The sequence below is a fragment of the Gymnogyps californianus genome, chromosome 1, assembly GCF_018139145.2.
Source record: "Gymnogyps californianus isolate 813 chromosome 1, ASM1813914v2, whole genome shotgun sequence".
Lineage (NCBI taxonomy): Eukaryota > Metazoa > Chordata > Aves > Accipitriformes > Cathartidae > Gymnogyps > Gymnogyps californianus.
The window spans coordinates 165,205,012-165,227,267 of NC_059471.1; the positions used below are offsets into that span (position 1 = coordinate 165,205,012).

Below are 22,256 nucleotides of genomic sequence, written 5' to 3' on the forward strand. Positions count from 1 at the left end.
GTAGAGGTTTTGAGATCCAAGCAAAGTAGCTACATCAAGCATTATCAACATTTATGTATTTTCAGATGCAAGACATTAAGAGATGTCAACATCACTGATTCACTGACTAAGTTTAGCTGACACCCTCCACTTAAGTTACACAAATCCTCTTCAGCAAAAAACATGGAAGCCACCTGAACTAGATGTGCCAACATGGAAAAGTGACCCGATTTTGTTTACACTAACTGCAAGTTGCTGGTAGTCCTACAAGGACTTAATCAAAAGTTCGAATGTCTCTTCTGTAGTCTCATTTCTTTAATCAGAGATGGCCCTTGATGAACTCTCAGTCTTCCTGACTAAGTTTGTCTTGACATTTAAGTTTTGTTTTCTTTCAGACTTTTTTCCCCACATTTTCCCAACTGTTGAAAGCTGAGCTGGGATTTATCAAGCACTTTGCTTTTGTCATTCCCAGATGGGTCACATTCCTTCCACACAACGGATGTACCAACATTTCCCAGTTGTTGCCTTGCTACCGAATAGGTTCTGAAATGAGAAATACAGAGAAAGTCAATAAGGTTTATCAATAGTATACACCATACTACTTATATCAAGAATAAAAAATAGCAATTTTCTATATATTTCTAAATATCAATTGTTGCACCAAATTACTCAGTTGTGGGATTAAAAACACCAGAGGAAATAACTGACATTTGGAGACTCTGCATTAAGACCAGACGTTCCTTTTACACAGAAGCAGGAGTAGGAGAAACATGGACAAAAACATGCTTAAAACATGTTAGTTTCTTGGTCATGAACGTAGCAGTTTACTATTTCTCTCCATCTCTAACACTAGGTGCTAGGAGGAATAAAGCTTGCTAAGTCAAGGAACTGGAGAACAAGGCAAAGCCACACCACAGGAACCGCTATGTATCAAGTTATATTATTTGGTGGAATGGCAAAGCAATTAAGAAATGTGAAAGAGCTAGGCTTTTTTATTGTCGGATTTAAAAATTGCAACAACTGACACTAAGGTCTGAGTGCACTATGCTCTATTAAAGCAACACAAGTGACTGAAATGGTACATATTATTCATATGACAAACAGTACCTAGGCTGCTGAATTTTAAAGAAAATAAAAAAGAAAAATCACTGCAAAGAAAAATCACTGGCTTTACTACCAGAACCAGCTAGTCTGGTGACCTGTAAACCAGCTTGTGGCTACAGAATTCTCTTCTGAGGACAGCATATTTTCATCATAATTTGACCAGTTAGCAGCTATTTCACTCACAGTTAAGAAATCAATTGACTGGGAAAAAAAAAAAAAAAAGGCGGCTTGCTTAGCATCTTACAATTGATTACACCTACAATTCTGAAGGGCATCAGGAACTCAAAGAAGGTCAGTTCTATTTTTTAATGAAGTACTTTTTGTAGTTGTTTTGTTGAATTAAACAGGAACAATTTCCAAGTCTATTTCAGAAGATTCAGACAAAGTTTAGAAAGCTTTTAGTGTGTTAAGACTAACAAGTACTAGTTTCGAACCAGCATTCAAGTTATATTCATACTAGCACCTTACTTTCACAAATCAAAACAAAGCAAATGCTTGTGTACTATTGCTACTAACAGGAGAAAACTTCAGACACACTAACTCAATTGACTGCAGCCACATGAACATATTCTGCACTTGCAAATGTTAAGCTGTATAACAGTTCAAGCATGCAGAAGTAGTTTCTCCTTGGTAGAAAAAACTGCAAGCTAACATTTTTTCAGTTGGAAGTAAATTAGAGAAGCTTAGGAAAATAATGATATATATGCAATGCACAGTTAAGATCTATCAAACTAATGGCACAGGCACCACTATGGTGTATAGCCAAACTATATTATCACAGACTTTTCCAAAATCTTCCCCCAAACCTTTCAACCAAAATCCCTGGATAGGGAACTTCTTCATTGCTCCTCTCCACAGACTAGCGATCAAACCACCGGAGAACTCGCATTTCATTCAATACCATTGGCACAAATAGCAGTTTTCTATTATGTGATTGTGCATAACATAATCAGCCTTGCTTTAATATATGTTTATTCATAGTCCATTTTGCACTAAGTATCCTGCACCAGTATACACGTTATAAACATGACGTACCTGTTGAAACCATAGTACCTACTATAAAAACTTCCCTGCAAAAATTTTGTTGCTTTGCCATTTTCTGCGCTTCAGCATTTTAAGTGGTCACAACCAATACAGACCATAGCAGATATGAATTTGAAAACTGCTTAGATCTTTTCCCCCAGAAACCTTACTATACACAGATAGGAACCATTTAGACACACTGCACACAAAAATACATACCTGGTTCAGAAGGTCCAGCACACTTCAAAAGGTGGCTTCTTCAGACTTATTCGATGTTGCCATCAACTGTGTAGCTTGAAATGATTTATTCCCAATATCCTGATGAAGTCTCTGTGACACAATGTCTCTGTCTATGCCACGAAAGGAGTGTACTCCTCAGCCTCCTCCACACAAATCTCCCACAATCCAGCGATATAGCTGCAACTCTACTCAAGAACATCTTGCAGTCCATGGACGAAGAAAGTATCAAGAACATAATCCTCATCCATTGCAAAAGAAGAGGTCTCCGTCTCCTGGAATGCTTGGTGTGCTTCATTCCAACTGTAGCATTCATTCTAGCTTTCCTCCCAAAACTGTTTTTCTGAGCAAACTGTATCCAATTCAGCAAAACATTTGCACATCCAATCATATGCCAGATTATTCCAAATTAAAAAGTTCAGCTGTGGCAGTATCCATATTTCAAAGAATTCAGATACCCAGATGCAGTGAATAGCATGCTGCTTCTGTGATTTTTCAGATATATTCCACAAACTTCCAATAATGAACAGGCAGAGATGAATCAAATAGTTGTTGGCAAAAAGTAGTGTAATAAGTCCAGGCAAGTGAAGCAACTTACACAGACAAGGAAATTCCAGAAATCTCATGTTGTACCAGAAGAGTAGAAATTTGCTTGTACTATGAAAATTACTATACAGCATGTGTCATCTACAGCAGGTTTCACATGTGGAGACTGATTTGGCTGATGACAGGTGGATCTTCCTTGTAGAACATATAGCTCAAATATTGCAGCAAATTTGTGCAATTTGTTAACCAACATGTTGCTGTGGGATAGCCTTCAGGCTTGCAGAGGCGTCCAAACACAGGTCAGCAGTGATAGCTCTAGTGTAGCCAAAGCCCAAAAGAGCAGCAAGAAAGTATGACTGGAAGTGCTTATAAAAAGCTGTGGCAGTGAATAAAGATAGTGAGACCAAGTAAGATTACTTTGGGTCTGAAATGGGAACTGTAATATGAGACAGGAAGCCAACAAAGGCATAAACTGAGGATAGGATCATGATTAAGTAGCAGGAGAAAGAGAGGACATAAGTAGCTGCAATTACAAAAAGAGGAAGGCCAGGCAAGAAAATTACAATCAAGGGAAGTCATTAAAGAGAAGATATTGAGAAAGAATTTTATTAAACACTGAAGATAAGGAAATAATGAGGTTAAGCAAAACACTAAAAGAAGGAGGAAAATAATTCAAAGGAAAAAGCAGACAACTTAGAGAAGCTGAAGTTCATAGTTGTGGCCAACCAAAGTATCAGCCAGACATCAATTAAGAGACAGGGAGCAATTGTGACTCTCAAAGTACTACCTTTAAGCATTTGGCAACAAGATCAGAATACTAGACAAATAGACTTAGCCTAGATTTTGAAATGCTTTAAAGTTTAACACCACTGGTTATATTTTCCAAAGGTTTTACATGTTTAGTGTCCAGAAAAATATGGATTAAAAGCTCCAGTGCCACAAACAAAACAAGCAGGTGCTTTATAAGCTTGCCTCAGACAGCTCTGCTAGTTTAGCTGAACCTTGGCCCTCAGCAAACCCCTGATGCTGGAATCCTCACTGTCCTCCCTGAAAAGACTTTATCAATGCATGAGCACCCCAACTCAAAGGATATTTTTTTTTTTTGGCAGTTCTCCCAGCATCAGCATGCCTTGGTTCTGATTCACAGCTTCCCCTATTAATCCAGTTCTGAATTTAACAAACCAAGACTAGCCGTTGCACAACAGCTTCAACAGATATGCAGATAGAATCTGAAAGATCCAACACCTCACCCTTGATCTAGGCCATGACTAGATGAATGTTTCCCCGACGGAAAAAGATGTCTTTGGTACCAACACAATGCAAGAGCCTTGTGATATGTGCAAGACAAGCCGCTGTTCCAGGATATTTACCTTTCTGCAAGCAGGACAAAGTCCATTCTCATCAGTGCGGATACGATGCCAACAGAAACGACAGATTTGGTAGCCACAGGTGCAAGGGAAGAAGTTGATGTCATCAATTTCCAGAGGCTCCATGCAAAGGGGGCATTCCACAGGGTCTTCCTTAGCATCAGGGCTGCGAGACATCTTTATGTGTTCGCAGAGCAGCAAAAGTTTATAATAACTTAATAGACCAAGAAGGTCAGCACTTGAAGGTCTGCAAGAGAGGTGGGGGAAAAAAGTGTGATTAGTACTTTTGACAATCTTTCTTTTGCACCTTTTTTTAATATTTCAGTTCTTCACTACTTTCCTTCTCCCCACACAAATTATCTACTAACACACAAGTTACTCCCCAATAAACTTGAGTATCTCTTCCTACTTATAAGTCACACAAGTAATACGAAAGATGGCACTGGTGATGTACCTCCCTACCTGGACAGGCAAGCACTTCTTCAGCAGTTCACTAGCTTATTTGGGTTTCAAACTGTACAGTTGCAAAGAAATGCTTAACAGTGTACAGTATACATTGCTTCTAAGTTCTGCCAGTTCCTTTAACTATTGCTTTCTTGAAATCATCTACAAAACTGAAGTCAAATCCTTGAATGCAGGACTTCATGTTTAAGATCAATTTATTCCTTTGCTCAGAGACTTGGAACAATCAGAGACTTGGAAGAACATTTAGGTCATCCATTCAGACTTTTCAGTAGGGTTACAAAATTATCAAACAAAAACAAGGAAAGTTTCTTACTCAGAAGGATCTGTTTCTTTGTCCATCTCATTTTTTGGTCCAGATAATGATCTCCAAGATCAGTTTTAGGACTATAGCATTAGCCAAGATTTGTCAGGTACACAGCTTTCTACATGTGTCAGACAACTTTCATCAGGTCATTTATGCTTTTCATCAGTATCCGATTCACACCAAAGCCCAAATATATGCATGTGGTCAAAAAAACCATAAGTTTTAACTTAGAATACAGCCACAATAAGGTATTTCTGGATCAGAAGTTTGAAGAAAACCAAAATTCAGGTCACTACTTTCTTAACTCATTTCTTGAACTCAGTCATTTGAGTATGCTTCTATTCTGTCAGTTTAAGAATGCAGCACAAGAAAGTTACTTTCAGACTCAAAACAAGGCACATAGTCATCACTAAGACATTCATTTAGCTTGGGGGTTTTCTTCTTTCTTTTTTCATTTAAGTACCACTCTGGATATTTGAAGTTGTATCTAATCTCAGCAAGCTGTCTCTATCTGCAAGTAGATGGGACAGAATTAAAGGGCAACAGTAGAATTTTTAGGTAGACCTTTTGGAGGAGAAAAAAAAACAAAACAAACAACACACAAAACAAAAAAACCCCTAGAAACCCACTGAAAAAGATGTGACCAGAAATGATAGTTGGATGGTCATACTATCTGTAACGAACTACACCACTTCTTTACAAATAAGTGAACTCAGAAGTTTTTAAAAAATCCAGAGTTCTTTTTACAATTATGCCTTTCCCAAAACATCAGTCATGCAATTATAATTCAACCACACACACAACCTGGAGTCCCCTCTACTTTCCCCAGAGTTTTCCGTTTCATTTCTAACCAAAAACTACTAGATTGTGTACTATCCAGTCTTTCCCCAGGCTTTTAGGAGCAAGACCAGAAACAAATTCTCACATCCACCTACGTGAAGAAGAGTGACATTTACTCCTGTCCTTGGAAATGACTGAATGTTTTGAGATCAAATCCTTGCTCACAGATTCCTGTATGCTGTAGTGTTAGCCTTATATATCTTTGGTTTGATACTTTAACAACCACAAAAAACCAGTCCTGTTTATGATCTTCCACACTCTAAACCTTACTTCCTTGTATGAAGTCCATCTTGTAAAGCCCAGGAGGTTCCAGCTCAAGTTGGGACCTCCCACCAACGGATAGGATCCGTTTAGCATCACTCCACAATACTTGTCCCTGTCCTGCACATCTCTTCAGGGACAGAAATTCCTCTGCAAGCAGCCAGGAGAGAACCCTGAAGAGGAACAGCATACACGCACACAACCAAAGCACCACCAAAAAACACAGCAGAGAGTATATAGCTTTGTACGGGAACGGTCGTGTTGTAGTTAGGTTAACCTGTGTTCACAGACTGATACCAGAAGCCTAGACTAACTGCAATTTGGACTAGTTTGGCAGGGAGTACAGCCTCTAGGCACAAAGTGCAGTTCTGGTAAACATACACCACTGCCCTAGAGAGAAGAAGTTCCACTAGATGCTCACATAAAAGTAAGAATGAGAGAACAGATTTTAGATGCTGTAAGCATAATTTCTCTATATGGCATGCACTAGCAACAACACTGTCCTCTTTCTGAGCTTCACAATGATGAAAATCAAAAAGTTAAACTCCTACAATAACACAGCAGCTTTTACTTCATTATCTATGCTTTTATTAGTGCTATATTTACAATCATTTTGACAGGCTCAAAACCAGGTTCTGGGACCTTACCAGTGTTTTCTACAGAGAACACTAGCAGAATCTGACCTGAAGGAAGGAAAGGATTAGTTTGTTTGGGAGCTTTGTCTTGTTTTTAAGAATACATTCCCACTGGCTGAAGAGTGGGAGGGACTGTTAAAAGGCCACAGCACATTATTTAATTGCTTATTATGCAGATAACTTACACACATTTCTACAGCAACCCTTACATTTCCTGTAAACTTTTCACACTTGTATAGCAGCAAAACCATTACAATATGAAAGTGACTTTAAACCAAAGCATGGGATAAACTGAACAGATTTTGTTCAGTTTAGATTTGGATTTGACTTTGTCACAGATCTCCAGACAACAGGTCAGTAAGCAGACAGCATATTCCCTTCAACTGTGTACTCATTCCACTGCATGCTCAGCAGCTTTGAGCCTACTGAAACACGTCTAAATAAAGCTATACTAGTACTAGTGAAGCTGTAGTTAGAAGTGCAGTTCTGAAGAAACTTCAGCCACCACAGTAAAACTACTGAATTATGAAGTTAGTATTTGGAATCTCCGCTAAGAAATGTCATCAGTTCATGTGAAAACAAGTGTGACATATTAGCTAGTGCCTCTGGGATATGCAGACAAGCTCTAACAAAACTGCAACATGATTAACATTTATGAGCTGTTTAAGTTAATGCTAAGAGTTCAGCAGCTGCTAGCAATAATGCCAATAGCTTGCTTCAGTCAGCAAATAGCCCATTATTTTACAACAAGGAGTAAAGAGCAGCTGTGTGTCATGTTTCTCGAAACTAAGTAAGAGGCAGTATTTATTTACTTGGGAAAAAGACCATTCAAGCATCCCATTTAGAGATTCTCCACTGAAGTGTGTCTCCATTTCAGGAGGGTTTATATACCAGGGTCTGTGTCTCAACTCTGCATAACAACAACACTTGTTTTTTCAAAACTGGAATAACATGCATAGTAAGGCATCATTAATGCATTGTTCATATAGGGCTACCAAGAAACACAGAGTAACTAGTCAGCTCTAAGGCTATTCCAAACAATTCAAGATTAACATCACAGGAAAAGTAAAACAGCGATGGCAAAAAACAAAAGGCAGTATTACATGCTGCGTTTAATCCAGAGTATTTGGTCTTTGGGATCAGGTTCAAAGAGATTAAATTAATAGCATCTCAGGAGAAAAGGAGGAAGGTTGCACATGTGTACACGCACGATACAAGCAGCTAGAATTTGTCCATACACTTTCCAAAACGCCGACAACTGCAAACAGGGCTCCGACAGCTCCACATCCTGTTTATAGGAGACTCTGCCAAAACATTCATGCACACAGGGATGGAGCAGAAGTGGACAGTGTCCAGCAGCATCTTTTAGATTTAGTGAATTTGTAATAGGTAATAACCAAAATATAGAAATATATAGTTGTGTGTCTTATCCCTTCCACCATACCAACTAGTAAGTTCTTTTCTTCTCCAAACACATATGCAAAATGAAAAAAAAAGATAGTTTTTCACTAACTTTTAAAAGTGCTTACTTAGTGGATTTGACAGCTGTGTCTAATCAGCTTCACTGTACAATTGTTTCTCTTGATGAAATCCTCCAAATTTTGCAGTCGGGAAAAAAGAGATCCTACTATTTGAGGGTACTCACCTAAACACAATTTCACTTCTAATACAGCTCGTGATTTCAGTCCATTTAGGATGCAGACGTTGCCTTTCCCTTTTTCACTTGAGCCGAGCAAGTTTAGCTTTCACCAGTTTATCTTCCCTATTTAATTTTAAAAGGGGCAGGGGAAAAACAACTAGCTTGTTATCCATTCTTTTTACTCAAGTGCACCAGTTTGAGACTTGACACACACTACTCCTCATCTCCCCATAGCAGACACCAGAACATCTCCACTTGCTAGCAGTTCATTTTAGTAAACGTGTCCCTTAAAGTTTAAGTCCTCCCCCAGGAGGGCAGCTAGCTCCAGGGGATACAGACACATTCTCCCCCTCACACGATGCACTGAATCCAGCCTTGCTACTTGCTTTAAGACTCCAAAAGTGTCACAGCCAAAAGTTGTCAAAATCTAGTCATGAAAAACCTGAGTAAAGGACTCATATCCCAGAAAATATTTGGAGACTTAGGGCCTCTTAAAGGAAAAAATCCAGACATGTTAGCTAATGTTTCACTTAAAGTTCAAACATACCTGACACTTGAAGTGAAACAGGTCAGAGTCTATGCACCGAACCTTTAGTAAGGGCTCATTAAACTGACACAAACAGAAACTCATACCTTTTTTTTGTAGCCTTGTATCTTTTGAAACTCATCAGCCCTGAGAAGTCTCAAAAATGTGCTGTGGATGCTGCCTGCAGAATGCCATGGGGAAGGCAGCCCCCTGAGATCCCCATTCCCACCCTGCTGAAGGATCAGTTCTCTTTCCACACTTACCTCTGTGGTGATCCCACATACAAGCTGGAGGCAGAAAGGCAAGCAGACTACAAGCAGCAGCTATAATGGGTTATCCCTTCCTTGAATCAGGGGAGCAGCAGCAGTTCTGTCAGCACAGTGCTCTCCTCCAGGCTGGCACAGAGGCACAGTGGCCCGAGGCCCACACTTGGACTACCTCCTCCTGCTAGTGACTCTGCCGAAAGGAAAGCAACCTTGATCTCCTTCGGTCTCTGAATGTAAGAAAGGCTATCACTTCATTGTATTGCAGTGACCACTGGAAGGTTTACATCAAAACCTTTCATAGGCAGGCTGCAGAGAAAAGCCCATTTTTACTTTAAGCATGCAGAACTGAGGGAGATCCAGCAAGTTAAGTCACTCAGGGACCCACAGAGAACCCATATAGGAAAAAGTTCACATATGCATGTCCCAAATCATGGATGGATGGTCTAGTCATTAGAACATCTAATCTTGTGTCGTAAGTCATCCACACAATTCAGAAGAAGTTTGGGGAACTTCCCCAGGCCACCTCTTTGACATGCTACCCTCTACTTGCCTGTCATTTTTTGGAGCACTACACAAGGAGAGCTATCCCTTTCTCCCATCAGCCCTTCACTCATATCAAGATACAGTGATATTTTACAATCGCCTGGTTAGCAACACTGATATAGGAGATGGCAGGAGTGCTGAAAACGGGCTATGCTTTTCTAAGTTTTATGGCAGTGTTACTGACTGAGAACAAAGACACCTCAGTGGCAAGCAAGCAGGCTCTTGAATTCATCCAAGTTCATTTTCATTTGAGACAGAGGGAAAGTTCACTTCCTACTTCTTTTTCCTGACCATGCTGAACATTTAAAGCAAACTGTACTACTAATTGCAAAATCATGCCCAGTAACTGCACAGTCCGTTTTCTCTCATGTCTTCTCTCTGGAATAAAGTTTATTATTCTGTCTGTGGTCTGCAGCTACATTTTGATCACAGTACAAACAACACGTAAGAAAAGTAAGAGGTAGACAAAGCCCTGAACGTTTAGAAAGTATGACCAGGAATCAGGTAGCCATCTCCGTATTTCTAAAAACAATGTTACACTGACTACGATTATCCCCAAGTTACTTAGCTCAAAGAGGTCAAAACTGAAGTCTCTAGAGACTCCTCTGCTTTAAGCCTCCTTGCAGGTCCTTAGGGAGCTCACTCTCATGGTTTCAGACTTTGAATTCTGCCAGCATAAGCAGTTGTACTGTCACTTGAACCAACAAGACCAAAACATAACTATTTTTGCTGGGTCATATCTTACTTAAATCAATCCTCCATCCAGTTCATCGCACAGCCATGCAGAAGCTTGCACCAGCACGGTGAAGATGTAGAAATGAGCATCTAGGGGTAGCAACTGCTCAAGCAGCATATTCAGCAATAGTGCAAAAATCAGCCAAAGTCACTAGATAAGTTTCAACCTAATGCCCTCAAGGCACCCTAATAACAAAAATAGTCAGATGCCACCTGCTAAATGAAAGGGGAACTAATCATTCTTTGTAAATCCAGTGTGAACTTATGTGGCAAAAAAAAGTTAAATACCATAAAAAGATGCTTTTCTCTCATTTAAACCAAACCAAGAATTGGTCACTGTAGGCTTACTGTTATAGCACTCAGAGCTTTTATGCGTAAAGGGCTACATACTATCAGTGACACATGAATGCCAAGTAAGAGATTATTCACTCAAATAAATTACTTTCTTACAAATCATGAACAGAATCAAGGTGTCAAATTTTATTTAGAAAGGAAAAAGGCCAAATAAGACTCTGACAAATTCATCCACAAGCACATAAAGCTCTGGACACAATTATCTAAGACGACAACACCATCCTAGCATGTAGGTCAACTCATTCAATGAAATTAGAAGCATAATATTGCTCTGTAATTGTCTAAATTAATTTCCCACATTCATTCACGTTAGAACTTGAATGCTAGTATTCCTTATTTTCTCTTTCTGCATGCCCCCATTTCATTTTTGTACCTCTAGCACCACTATATATAGACATGATATGCCAAATGCATTTGGACAATGAATTAGAAGTGGGCTATACAATTATTAGCTTAAATATTTTAAAAGCCTATGTCACAGACAGTGACCATCTAATATTGGTATACATATTCCAGCATAGTTATTTCCAACTCCTCAAGACACAAGCAGGAGCTACTCAAGCAACAGGTGAAACAAAATAGCCATACCTATATAGATCTGTATACAGCAAATTATATATCACAAATTGTTGTCAAAGAATGTTGCATAGACCATAACATATCATGCAAAAAAATCTGTCAAAAAACAGATCCATCAGCTCCTGTTAAACATGAAATATGTTCCATCTGAACTATCCTGAATTCCCTAAATCTCTTATTACTGGGGAAAAGGGTGCTACTCCATTTCTTGTACTTTTTCTTCAGAGCATCTGCTACCAGTCACTGTCAGAAAGAGGATCTAGATAGAGCAGCTTGCCAATCATGCAGCAACCACAGGCAGCTATTAAACAGGCTATTTGGGGAACGGAGAGTCTTTATTCTGTTCACGCAGCACCCTAGCACAAAACACTCATTCTGCAGTCAGGGTACCTACACATCAGCATACCATAGTTCAATTTTTCCATAATGCTGTGTTCTATTTAGTCCTTAGTAAGGTGATACATACTCAAACACACACTTGTCCTCCTTGTAAATCTGTAAAACACTACTAGCATTGGAAAACTCCTATTCTTTCCACATGCTAGTGTACCAGTTTTCTCTGTGTTTGAAGACTAGCATATTGATTTCATTGTAGAAGACTCGCATTCTAGCACAGAAGCACTATCAGACAGTTGGAACAGTACTTCAGAAAAAAGAAGTGTTTTGTAAAAGACAGGTGACAGATTAAAAGCTTTGTTAATGCATACACATGCAGTAATTTGTTTGTGATATGACAATGTTTAATTGTAAAGGTAGTCACTAACATAATAAGGCATATTCAGCACCAGTGTAGATTACCCCCGACGACAGTTTTTTAATGATAACATAATGAGCTAACACTGTTCAGCCACTCCAACTCCCTACAGCAAGGCACAGAGGCCGGGTGAGTGACGGCATCTCGACCCCACTGAGCTGTGCTTCCATCTGCTTCATAGAAGTTTCCAACACCCAGTTTTTCCAGTGCTTTTACCTCTGCAGATTAAAAGCTCTAGACACAGATGCTTCATTGGTGTTATCCTGAGTAAATTTGGGACACTGGCTGGAACAGCTTTAAGCTTCAGCTTACCCCATGTTGCAACCCCCTGAACCATGACTGTGCAACTGAAGCATCTCACTTATCTATGAATTTCTTATCCTTCTGCTGCCTGTTACTCGCTATGACTTAAAATCACCAATTTTGAGACAAACTGCAAGTTAACCCTCCCCTCAATTTAAACTGATTTTAACTGTTCAACTGCTAACTATATTTTTTCTATTGATAACAACTATATACGTTGATCTACAACTAAACAAAGCTTTTTTTTTTTTTTAAACTAACTCAGCAGAAAGTCTGCATTACCCACACTTAAGCTGTTGCTGTTTCAGTATGTAATATGTTCCTTTGATTTTTGAGGGTTTGTTTCTTAATCCAATATCACTGGTGCATTTAACTTCTTTTAAAAAAAATCTACATGGAATTTTTATACACTATGCTAGTTTAAAAGTCATACAAACTCTCAGATGTGCTTGTAATGTAAGACAGTACATTCGCAATACTTGAAACCAATTAAGTTATCTAAAAGTAGTAATGTTAACAGTAGGTTATATCTCCAAATCCTTCAAGATTTCAGAACTAGTATAGCACATCCTCATTTTCCTTTCCTGAGGGTAAAAAGAAAAAAGCTTTTTCACCTTAAGACAATTGGTTCCTCCAGTGAAAGTGAACACATCATTGAACCAGTAAATTAAAGTGACATGACCTGACTGTGCCTTTAAGAAAAGTTGGTACAGCAGGTAAACAGAATTCATTTCTTCAGCTAGCGAACTCTACTAGTATAATTAATGCTAGAACTCAGTACTAGTATCAATCAATGTGTATTGATTATATGTTGAATATGTTGACTACTAGAAAAAATGCTAATTTAAGTGACAAAGATCACTAGGTAGAAGACTTACATTATAAGAGTTGTCAAACTGATTTTGATGGAGGAGTTGAGCAAACAAACTTATTTTGAGACACATGATCTACAGACCAATTTAAAACCTAAAAAACCCACCCAAAACCCACAACCCAAAAAACACAACATGCTGTCCAAGTCACCACACCAGTGCTACCCGTTCCCTTTGCGCAGCGGTTCAGGCTGTTCTCCTTGCTCTACCATAACACAGCTCAGCTCTCTGCCTGTCTCCTAGGCAGCCCTCTCACCATCTCCCACTTTTCATCAGTCTCCCCAGCGCCATTCAGCCTATTCACATTTTCCTAGGATGCCTTCATCCAAAAGATGAGAAAACCAGCATTTGCTCCAGGCTTCCGGCTACTGGAGTTTTTATCAGTCTGCTTCTTCCTTCACTGAAGAAGAGAGGTAAGAACATGCCATTCTGTAATGAAAACTTCTTGTACTAGCTTGTGTTAGATTGCATACCTAATAATAATGGCCAGTATTCCCAGATCCAATTATAAAGAAAAGCTCAGCTCTGAAGAGCTCCACAGCCTTTAGACGACCCAGAAATTCTCACACATACAGAAAAAAAAAAAAAAAAAAAAAAAATCAGCCCACTTGAGGTTGCAAGACTGTATTTGAATAACCCAGTTTGCAACATCCTGCCGGCAGCCATCACCTTCTGGATAATTTACCAGAAGGACTTATTTTTGACCTGCCACTCCAGCTGCATTAGTTCACACACACTTAATATTACAACTGGTCTGATCTGAAAGGATGCCTGAAGAACAATAGTCATACCATCACTGAAGTACAATCTAGCATACTGCATTGATGGTGCTCTGTGCTAAGAAGCATATGCAATTTTTTTAAAACTTGCATTAAAGGACAGCTCAGCTTTTACATTAAAAAACCTCTCATTTGCATTTTCATGGTGCAGCACAAACAAGACCACTGCAGCATCTGTAGAAGTCCTAGCCTGCCTGTCTAGCGGTACTCAGTAATTAAAACAGTTGTACTATCCAGTGCAAAAACCCTGTAACCAGTTTTCTTATTAATTCCTGTTTACATTATCCAAATGAAGGAAAAAGAATATTCAGTAAAACCTCCTGCAAACAGATCTCCAGAGATTTTTTTTTTTATTCTCTATTAGATAAATACCTTCCTCTACAGCAAAAGGATTACTTGTTATTTGCCCCTGAAGAAGCAGTTACAGAAATCGTATCTTCCACAGAAAGCATAACTAAGGAAAATGCCATTGGAGCTAAGGTGCACTGCACATGAAATTTTTCTCTTTGGATTTTTCACGATAATTCAAGAATCTTTAATTGTTAAAAATGCAGCACTATCTTTTGCTCTTAGGGGAACAGTATCCAGTAGTTAACACACACCTCTGAAATTATCTTGGGAATAATACTAAAAGTTAGAGCTGTTGGGGGCAGGGGGGAAGAAGCACAGAAAAGGGGGATAAAAGCTGATCACGCCAAAGAGATATGCATTCTTATTTATAGCACCATGCATTATAGAGACACACACATATTCCTTTAGCCCACAAGAATTCCCAAAATGACTTGCAGAAAACTAGGTATAAAATGCAAGACTGAATGATCACAGGTCATGGCTTCTTGTCTCTACCTACTAAGTATCTCAGGAACCTTCCAAATTCCTTAACTCTCCCTTAAGAATTGCTGAGTTGTCACAGCAATATTAAGGGATAACAAACCAGAAAAGTATATCAGCTACATATTAGTATTACTAAAAAAACCTTCACACAACACACATGGCAAGTAGTAAATTTTCTGTTTATGCATAAGCAGGGGGGGATTGAGCACCTCACCTGCCTCGCCTCTAGCTGAGAGCCCCCTTGAACATTGTTCTTAATTCCACAGGCTGCTTGAGATGCTTTTCTTGAACAGAAAGAGTATAACTGAATGTACTAGGTAGCCCTTTTTCCATGTTACCAAGATGTGAATAAAACTAAGAATTATTCACTCTGAAGCTTAATAACACAGTTGAATACACTTCAGATCTAGGGAATGGGAGATCCAGCCAGTGTTAGCAACAACCCCTCAGTAGCATCCTTGAAATTAGGAAAGCATAAACTAAGACACCAGAAAATCTGAGAGAGAACACGTTTTAAATAATTCTTAAAGCTCTATGTAGGTGTTTAAAATAACCTTCAGAAAATGGATGACAGACTACTTAATGTTGATTTGTTTTCTCCCCACCTTCTCAATTAAGGTGTATTTATTCTAGCCTTCAACTCCTGCAGTTGTTCAACATTTTCAAAAGAGAACAAAAGGATAACTTGACCTTTAAGTATTACAGAGTCACAGACCTATTATGCGCTTTTCAAGTCATTTTAAACAGCAAACACGAACATAATATCAGCCTCATTATTGTTTTTCTTAGCAACAATGGTATTAAGTCTCCCATGTTTTTCCATAATCCATGAAAGAATAAATACTTTTTAGTTGGGTTGGAGGGGAGAGGAGCACCTAAACAAGTCTAAGACTGAGAAATCTGCACAGAGAAAGCCTTACACAGCTCATCTATAGGTTCCGAATGAGCAGTGATTCCAGCTTGAGAGCTTCTGCTAATCATGTAATAATGCAAAGCATGGAGCTCAGAAGAATAAAAACTCTTTGTCAAAGTCCATGCACTCCTCAGTGCCCACAACTCTATCTTGAAACTCACTGGCAGCTGATGCCAGAGGTTAGAGGACTGGCATGAAGTATGCTGTATGACACATTGATTAACAAATCAACAGCCACATACAGCACTAGACTGAACATGCCTGCTTATTCGTATACAAGTAAAACACAAACTACTACTATGTCACTTCCAGAAACTGTGAAGCACCTATGTCAATGCCTCCCCTCAGTTCTAGTAGTAGCTTGTACTTTAAGTCTAACCTTAACTTATGAAAAAAATAAACCACAGTAATTCTCGATCTTCATTTCACTCTGGAATTACGTGGATGCTTTACAAAGAACTCAAATCATCTTCTGATTCTCCAGGCTGTAGCTTTATTCCTGACAATTCAAAGTGTCCTACTGGATGCCATGAAGCAACAAAGCCTTCACAGGACTTATTTAAATAAGAACTGTGATAACCAGAATAGTCTGAATGGTACAGATTCCGTATCAGCAGGAAGCATGCCTCACTCTTGAAAGTTTCTACGGACCTCAAAAGAAAAAAAAAAAAAAAACAACAAACAACAAAAAACCCACACCAGTAAGGGAAAAGCAGCCCAATGTGGATATAAGAAAATCTACATTCTTTAAAAAGCGTCAGAAAACAATGGAGAGAACTCCAGAGATACCTCTCCTCCAGAGCTGAAACTGTTCCCCTGGAAAGCTAGCAGGAACCACACTTTACCCCTCTCTTCTCAAGGCAGAAGTTTCCACACCGAGGTCAGCCCTATGAGCAGGAACCTCAGCAGGTGGCTACTAACTAGACCTCTTAGCTTTCACTGAAGACAACAGCAAGAGAGTAAGAAAGAAGTGATGACGTGATCAAAAACCAACTGCTAATCACCACACAAGCCATTCTTGAAAAGGTCAGGAATGGAACAGAGAAAGTGAAAGTTAAGTTTTAAAACTATTAAATCACTTTATATTTCTGGACCCAGAGATACCGTGTAGGAGCAGTAGTGCAGCTGCTGCCATTCCTCTGCATAGGAGAGAGCGCAAGGAAAACTGCTGGAGCAATAACAGCTTCTGACAGAGTTAGTGGTTTACTCTATCAGCTTTTTTGCACTGTATCATTTAAAATATTTCCAAGTCTGAATCAAGTACTTTGCCTTTTGATGACTCTGGTTACATATGGTCAAATCAAGATGAATAGCTTTTTTCTTTTTTTTTTTTTTTTTTAAATCAAGTAACTCAGCAGTAATTTCTCTTCACGTATACCACATTTTTTGAATATGCTGTGGTCTAGAGCTCACTTGTACAGAGCAGACATAATGCAGACAACTGCAATACAGGACAATGAATTTCCAAATTCAGGTCTGATGTGAAAATAAGCCACTACATTTTGTCCAGCCATTTCTTGAAATGGTGCTGGGGGGCGGGAAATCAAACAGATCCCCTGGTTCAAAGTGTTCCTGACTCAGCACAGGAAGAACAAAGTCAGAATTTTCTCTTTAGGAACATCAAGCCAAAGTTAATGAAGTTGCGTTATGAATTTTCAAGGAAAACACGCACTTTGGGAAACATAGTGACAACTAGCAACCAGTCACAGAACACTGACACATGAATTGCCATTCCCAGTCATTAAATATTACAAAAATCTTGACTATATTAAGCAGTAGTCTAAAACTGGGATTTCTTGCCTCCATTTATTAGAATATAATTGTAAAAGCCCCAATGTGTTAATATACATGGCCTGAAAAATTGGCAAAAGTTTTCCCCTCAATACCTGCACATTCATTCTTTATCTAATAACTTTTTTCAATACAAGCTCCACTTACTACAAATGAGGAGTGCAAATTTATAAAGTGAAATGTAATTAATGCTTGATCAGGCAATTTTGAACCAAATTTCAGTGGGGCAAAATCTCTTCACAAACATTTTATGCAAAAGAGCTATACATTCTAGTCCATATTTATTTTTAAAGCCATTTTGCTTAAGATTTTGACTGGGTTTGTCTCTACAAGTTTAGTTTAGAAGTTACTTGCAGGTTTACTTTCACAGAGTCCGGTCAGTCATACATGTTGATCAGGCAGCTGGGGAGGAGCACAGTTCTTACCTGCTGAGCCTGTACTTCAAAACTTTTGCTAATAAGTTTACACAGATGCTTTAACAGTTAGCTGCAGTAGCAGATTTTTAAGAACAGGAATTGATAGTAAAAACATTTTAGAAGGGACTTTGCATACTTGTCCTTTACTGAAAGGAAATGTTTTGCTTAGAAAAGTGTTAAGATATTTCAGAGAAAATAAGTAGATTTAATTTCTTTGCCTCTCCTGCCATTGGATTTACAGAATCAGAGGTACACTGGTACTTTCAGTACTGCACATTATTTCAGCTTCCAGCCAGGTATTAACCATCCAAAGAAGCATCCATTCATAAACAGAAACACATCAGCTTCTCCAGGTGTGAACAAACACCACAAAGCCTGCAGCTTTTAAGATTTAGTCTGTAATCAAGTCTGATGACCACACTAGTTACAGCTATAGTTACCAGGCAGTCAAAACAAAAAGAGAAAAAACATCCAACTGTTTATGGAGAGACAAGTCACCCCCCATAAATAATTTTTTGAGGGAAGTCACAGATCATGTGGACCAGAACAATTTTGTTTTCTCCTTAAATTTCAAAAAGGCTTTCAACAGGGTTCTGCTGAGCTCTCTAAAGAAACTAAGCTGCCATCAGAAGTGTCTGTCCTCTCATGGATTAAGAATTGATTTTAAAAACTTGGAAACAAAAGAAGGAACAAGGGAAGTCAACCACAGGAGCTCCACACAATTCTCCAATATCACAGACATAAGTCATTCTATTTATTAGCGATCTGAAAAAGCAAGCAAGGAGGACGTGGACAAAAGTTACTACACCAAAGGACTTACCATTTAAGACCAGCACAGAAATCTGAAGGATCTCATAAAATTGAAGAGTGATAAAATAGTATGACATACGTTGTTGCTAAATGCCAAATGATGCAACCAAGGAAAAACGACTTCTAAATGAGCACAATGATGCGCCAATCTACCTAGTAATTTTAAGGAACAAGCTCTCTGAGCTGCCATAAGTATCTCCTGTAACATCAGCTCAGTAATCAGTCAGTCAAAAGCCAAACTAAATACAAGGAATTATTAGGAAAAAAGCACCCAACAACATCACTGTAGAAGTCCACAGTGCACCTGCATCCTGTACTCAGAACAACTCTGCTTTCCTCTCCCCACATGCAGAAAGAACTAGCAAGTGCAGAAGGAATAACAAGAATTACCAAATGTATCATAAGGAACAAAACTGACCCACTGGAAAAAGGGTACTGTGGTTACACAAGTAGAATGGAAGAGACAAACAGAGAACATGTATATATTCACCCTGGTTAAACCGTGAAACTCCTTGCTATCAAAGAAAGGTTGCAGATGACAGAATTTAAGCGGTTTAAAAATAATCAGACGAGCTGACCAGGGTGGAAGATGCAGTGTAAAGTGAGTAGCTCAAACCCTATTAAGCAGAAAACAGACTGCCAAGGAAGCGGTGGGGCTATACACTTCCTGGGCTGGAGAAGTCCATAGACTTAGGGACTGCTATCAGAAAGCATCCTAGGAAGTATCACTATTTTCACCCTGATCTTACAGTCTTCCCTAGAGCACCTCCTGCTAGCCACTAACCACAGCAAGATACCGGGCTAGATAATTTCATTCTGATCCACTACAGCAGTTCTTGCACATGGTATTGGTCTAACTTAGTAATAAGTTCTACACTTCCAGAAACATTAAAGGAAGGGGAAAAGAACCATTAATACATACCACTGAGTTTGAGTGGTTTTAGACACTGGATTCCTTCCACATCTTTTTATTTTTATTTCCTATCCCTAGAGCTGACTTTAGCATTTTTATAAGCACACTTTTACAACAACTACAGCTTGACAGAGCAATTATAAGCATAAGCAGTTACTTAACTAGCATCTGCTAAACACAAGAAAGTGAAAGAAATGCACCATACAGAAAAGACAGTGCAAGTATAGACTTCCATGTTTAACTTAAATCAAGAAAAGTTCTCCCTCTGTAACTTTATTAGAAGTCCTGAAGCTGGTTACCAGCAGTTAGCCAGGCAACAGGTACACACACTATGAAATCTCACAGCTCTTTGCAGAAGTACGTCAGGAAATTACGTTGAACTGCTGAGAAATATTCCCTAATTTTGATCAACAAAACCTATGAGAAGCTAGTTTAATGTTACAAATGTCTGCATCTGCCAGGTAACCACACATATACTACATGAGCAGAATCACAGCTGCACCACTTATTTTCACACTACAGGTACTACCTGAAGCTCCCAGAATTCACTGCTGTCTAGTGATGCTTTCAGTTACAAGCCTTTAAAAGGCATCATGAGCAAATCTATGGCAAAAAGCATTTCTGTGTCCAGCGATAGCAGGTATTATGATGGAGAAACACTTTAGTCATAGCACTGAGATACTGTCCATAAGTAGGCTCTTCTAGACTCCTGCAACCGATAAAAATTTGAGGAAGACGTTAGATCAAGATTGGTTTAATCTACTAAAAGCGGGAGTACAGAGCTGTTCCTGCAGTATTACTTGAACAACACTACAAAGAAAAAAGCTATAACCCAGCTCCAAAGCTTCAGCATTCACAGAAGGGACTAACTTACCTACTGCTAATATCACTTGGAACAAGCTGTTTGCAACCATACTATTTTTTGTTTGTTTACTTGTTATTATAAACAAAACTTTGTTTCTTGACACAGCACTATCTCAAATAACCACATCCAAGCACCTCAGACCTCCTAACGTACTACAACTTAATACATAATCTGTAGTGCCAGCCACAACTGAAATCTTAACCATTTGAAGAAAAAAGAAGCAACACATCTACAGTCAGTAGATTTCCTGGCCTCATATTGCCTGGTTAGAAGGACTCTCTTCTAATGTTTTTCACACTGGTGCTGTCCCTTCTCATTAGCAAATGGCTTTCAACAGCAGAGACAGTACAGTTTTAATCTAAAGACTGACTGAAGTCAATTCTGGGAAAGAGTAGCATCAAAATATACAGAGCTCAGAGTTGCAAAGAACTACAGGTACTGCTATGTGGAAAATGTGAAGGGAAAAACAAGATAAACTACATAAGCCCAGTTTGAGCAGCCTCCAGGAGGGTCCCTGTTTATCACCTGGTAGCAAACCTTATCACATCAAGACTCCCACTAGGTGGAGAAAGATCATCCTTAAACATTTTCTGCTTGTATCCTCTCAGCTGGACAATATAGTGAGGAGTTCAAATCCATGCATTTTCACTTTGCCTTGGATAAGGTTTCTGGGAGCCTTGTAATCATGTATTTGTTCAGATTAAGAGTTCGAGCCCACTTCTGCCAATAATTTAGGGCTGGACTTTACACTAATGCTATACTTATGATAAAGTAAACTGCAGCCAAGTTACAAGAGCCTGTATCCCAGTGATCGCTCTGGTTAACTGCCACAGTAAGCTTGTCCTCATTGTATTCTGCCCTCATAGGTCTAAAATAGAGGAAGCAGGCTGCCATGGATTAAAATAGACTATCCAAATCTTTAGGATCCAAGGCATTGGGAAGAATCCATGATGGACCAAAAAGCCATGGAGAAGACTTTAGAGGAGTTCTGCCATAATGGGAAGGATGGCAGAACCACAGAGTACATCCTCCAACCAGCATCAGTAGGCATAAACAATCACCACATGCAGCCTGAGCAGGTTCAGAGAAAGCCCATATCTCCTCAGCAAGGGCAAGCATCCCAGAGAGGTCAGTTATCGCAATGAAGTGTGAAGAAGTCCTTTGGTTTTTCTGGTGATGATCAAACATACAACAATAACAACCAGGAATTAGAGATAAGTCTCTAGACATTCACACAGCCAGCACACAAGCATCTGATCATCTTTACGAATCTGGTTATATCACAGGACTTTGAGAAAAGCCTAAATCAATTCCTTGGGAAGAAAAAACACCAATCACAGCCCAGAGCCACGACTCTTAAGGACTAATTCAATATGTTCCAGAACTTCTCATTTACAAGAAAATCCTGTAGAGAAGTATCACAGAATTTCTCCAACAAGGGAAGTCAGTACACGAAGAATTTTGTTTTACCATTTAAGAGGCTGCAGTTAGCCCCAGCAGCTAAATGTCACCTTGCATCAAGGTGAGGTCTTTTCCTGGCCTTCCCACAATGCACCTACAGTGTGAAATAGCAACATTAAGCCTTGCAAGTCAGGCATATTAC

At 39.0% G+C, this 22,256-nt stretch overlaps 1 protein-coding gene across 7 annotated transcripts in view; it reads right to left on the reverse strand.

Moving 5' to 3' along the window:
- Window positions 1–22,256, reverse strand: part of CNOT4 (CCR4-NOT transcription complex subunit 4) — an 83,905-nt gene that overhangs the window by 41,657 nt on the left and 19,992 nt on the right. For all 7 annotated transcript variants that reach the window (XM_050905477.1, XM_050905455.1, XM_050905441.1 and 4 more), the window contains exon 2: window positions 4,260–4,503. In XM_050905477.1, coding sequence (XP_050761434.1) covers window positions 4,260–4,433 — 174 coding nt within the window. In that variant the 5' untranslated portion in view covers window positions 4,434–4,503. The remainder of the gene's footprint in view (window positions 1–4,259; window positions 4,504–22,256) is intronic.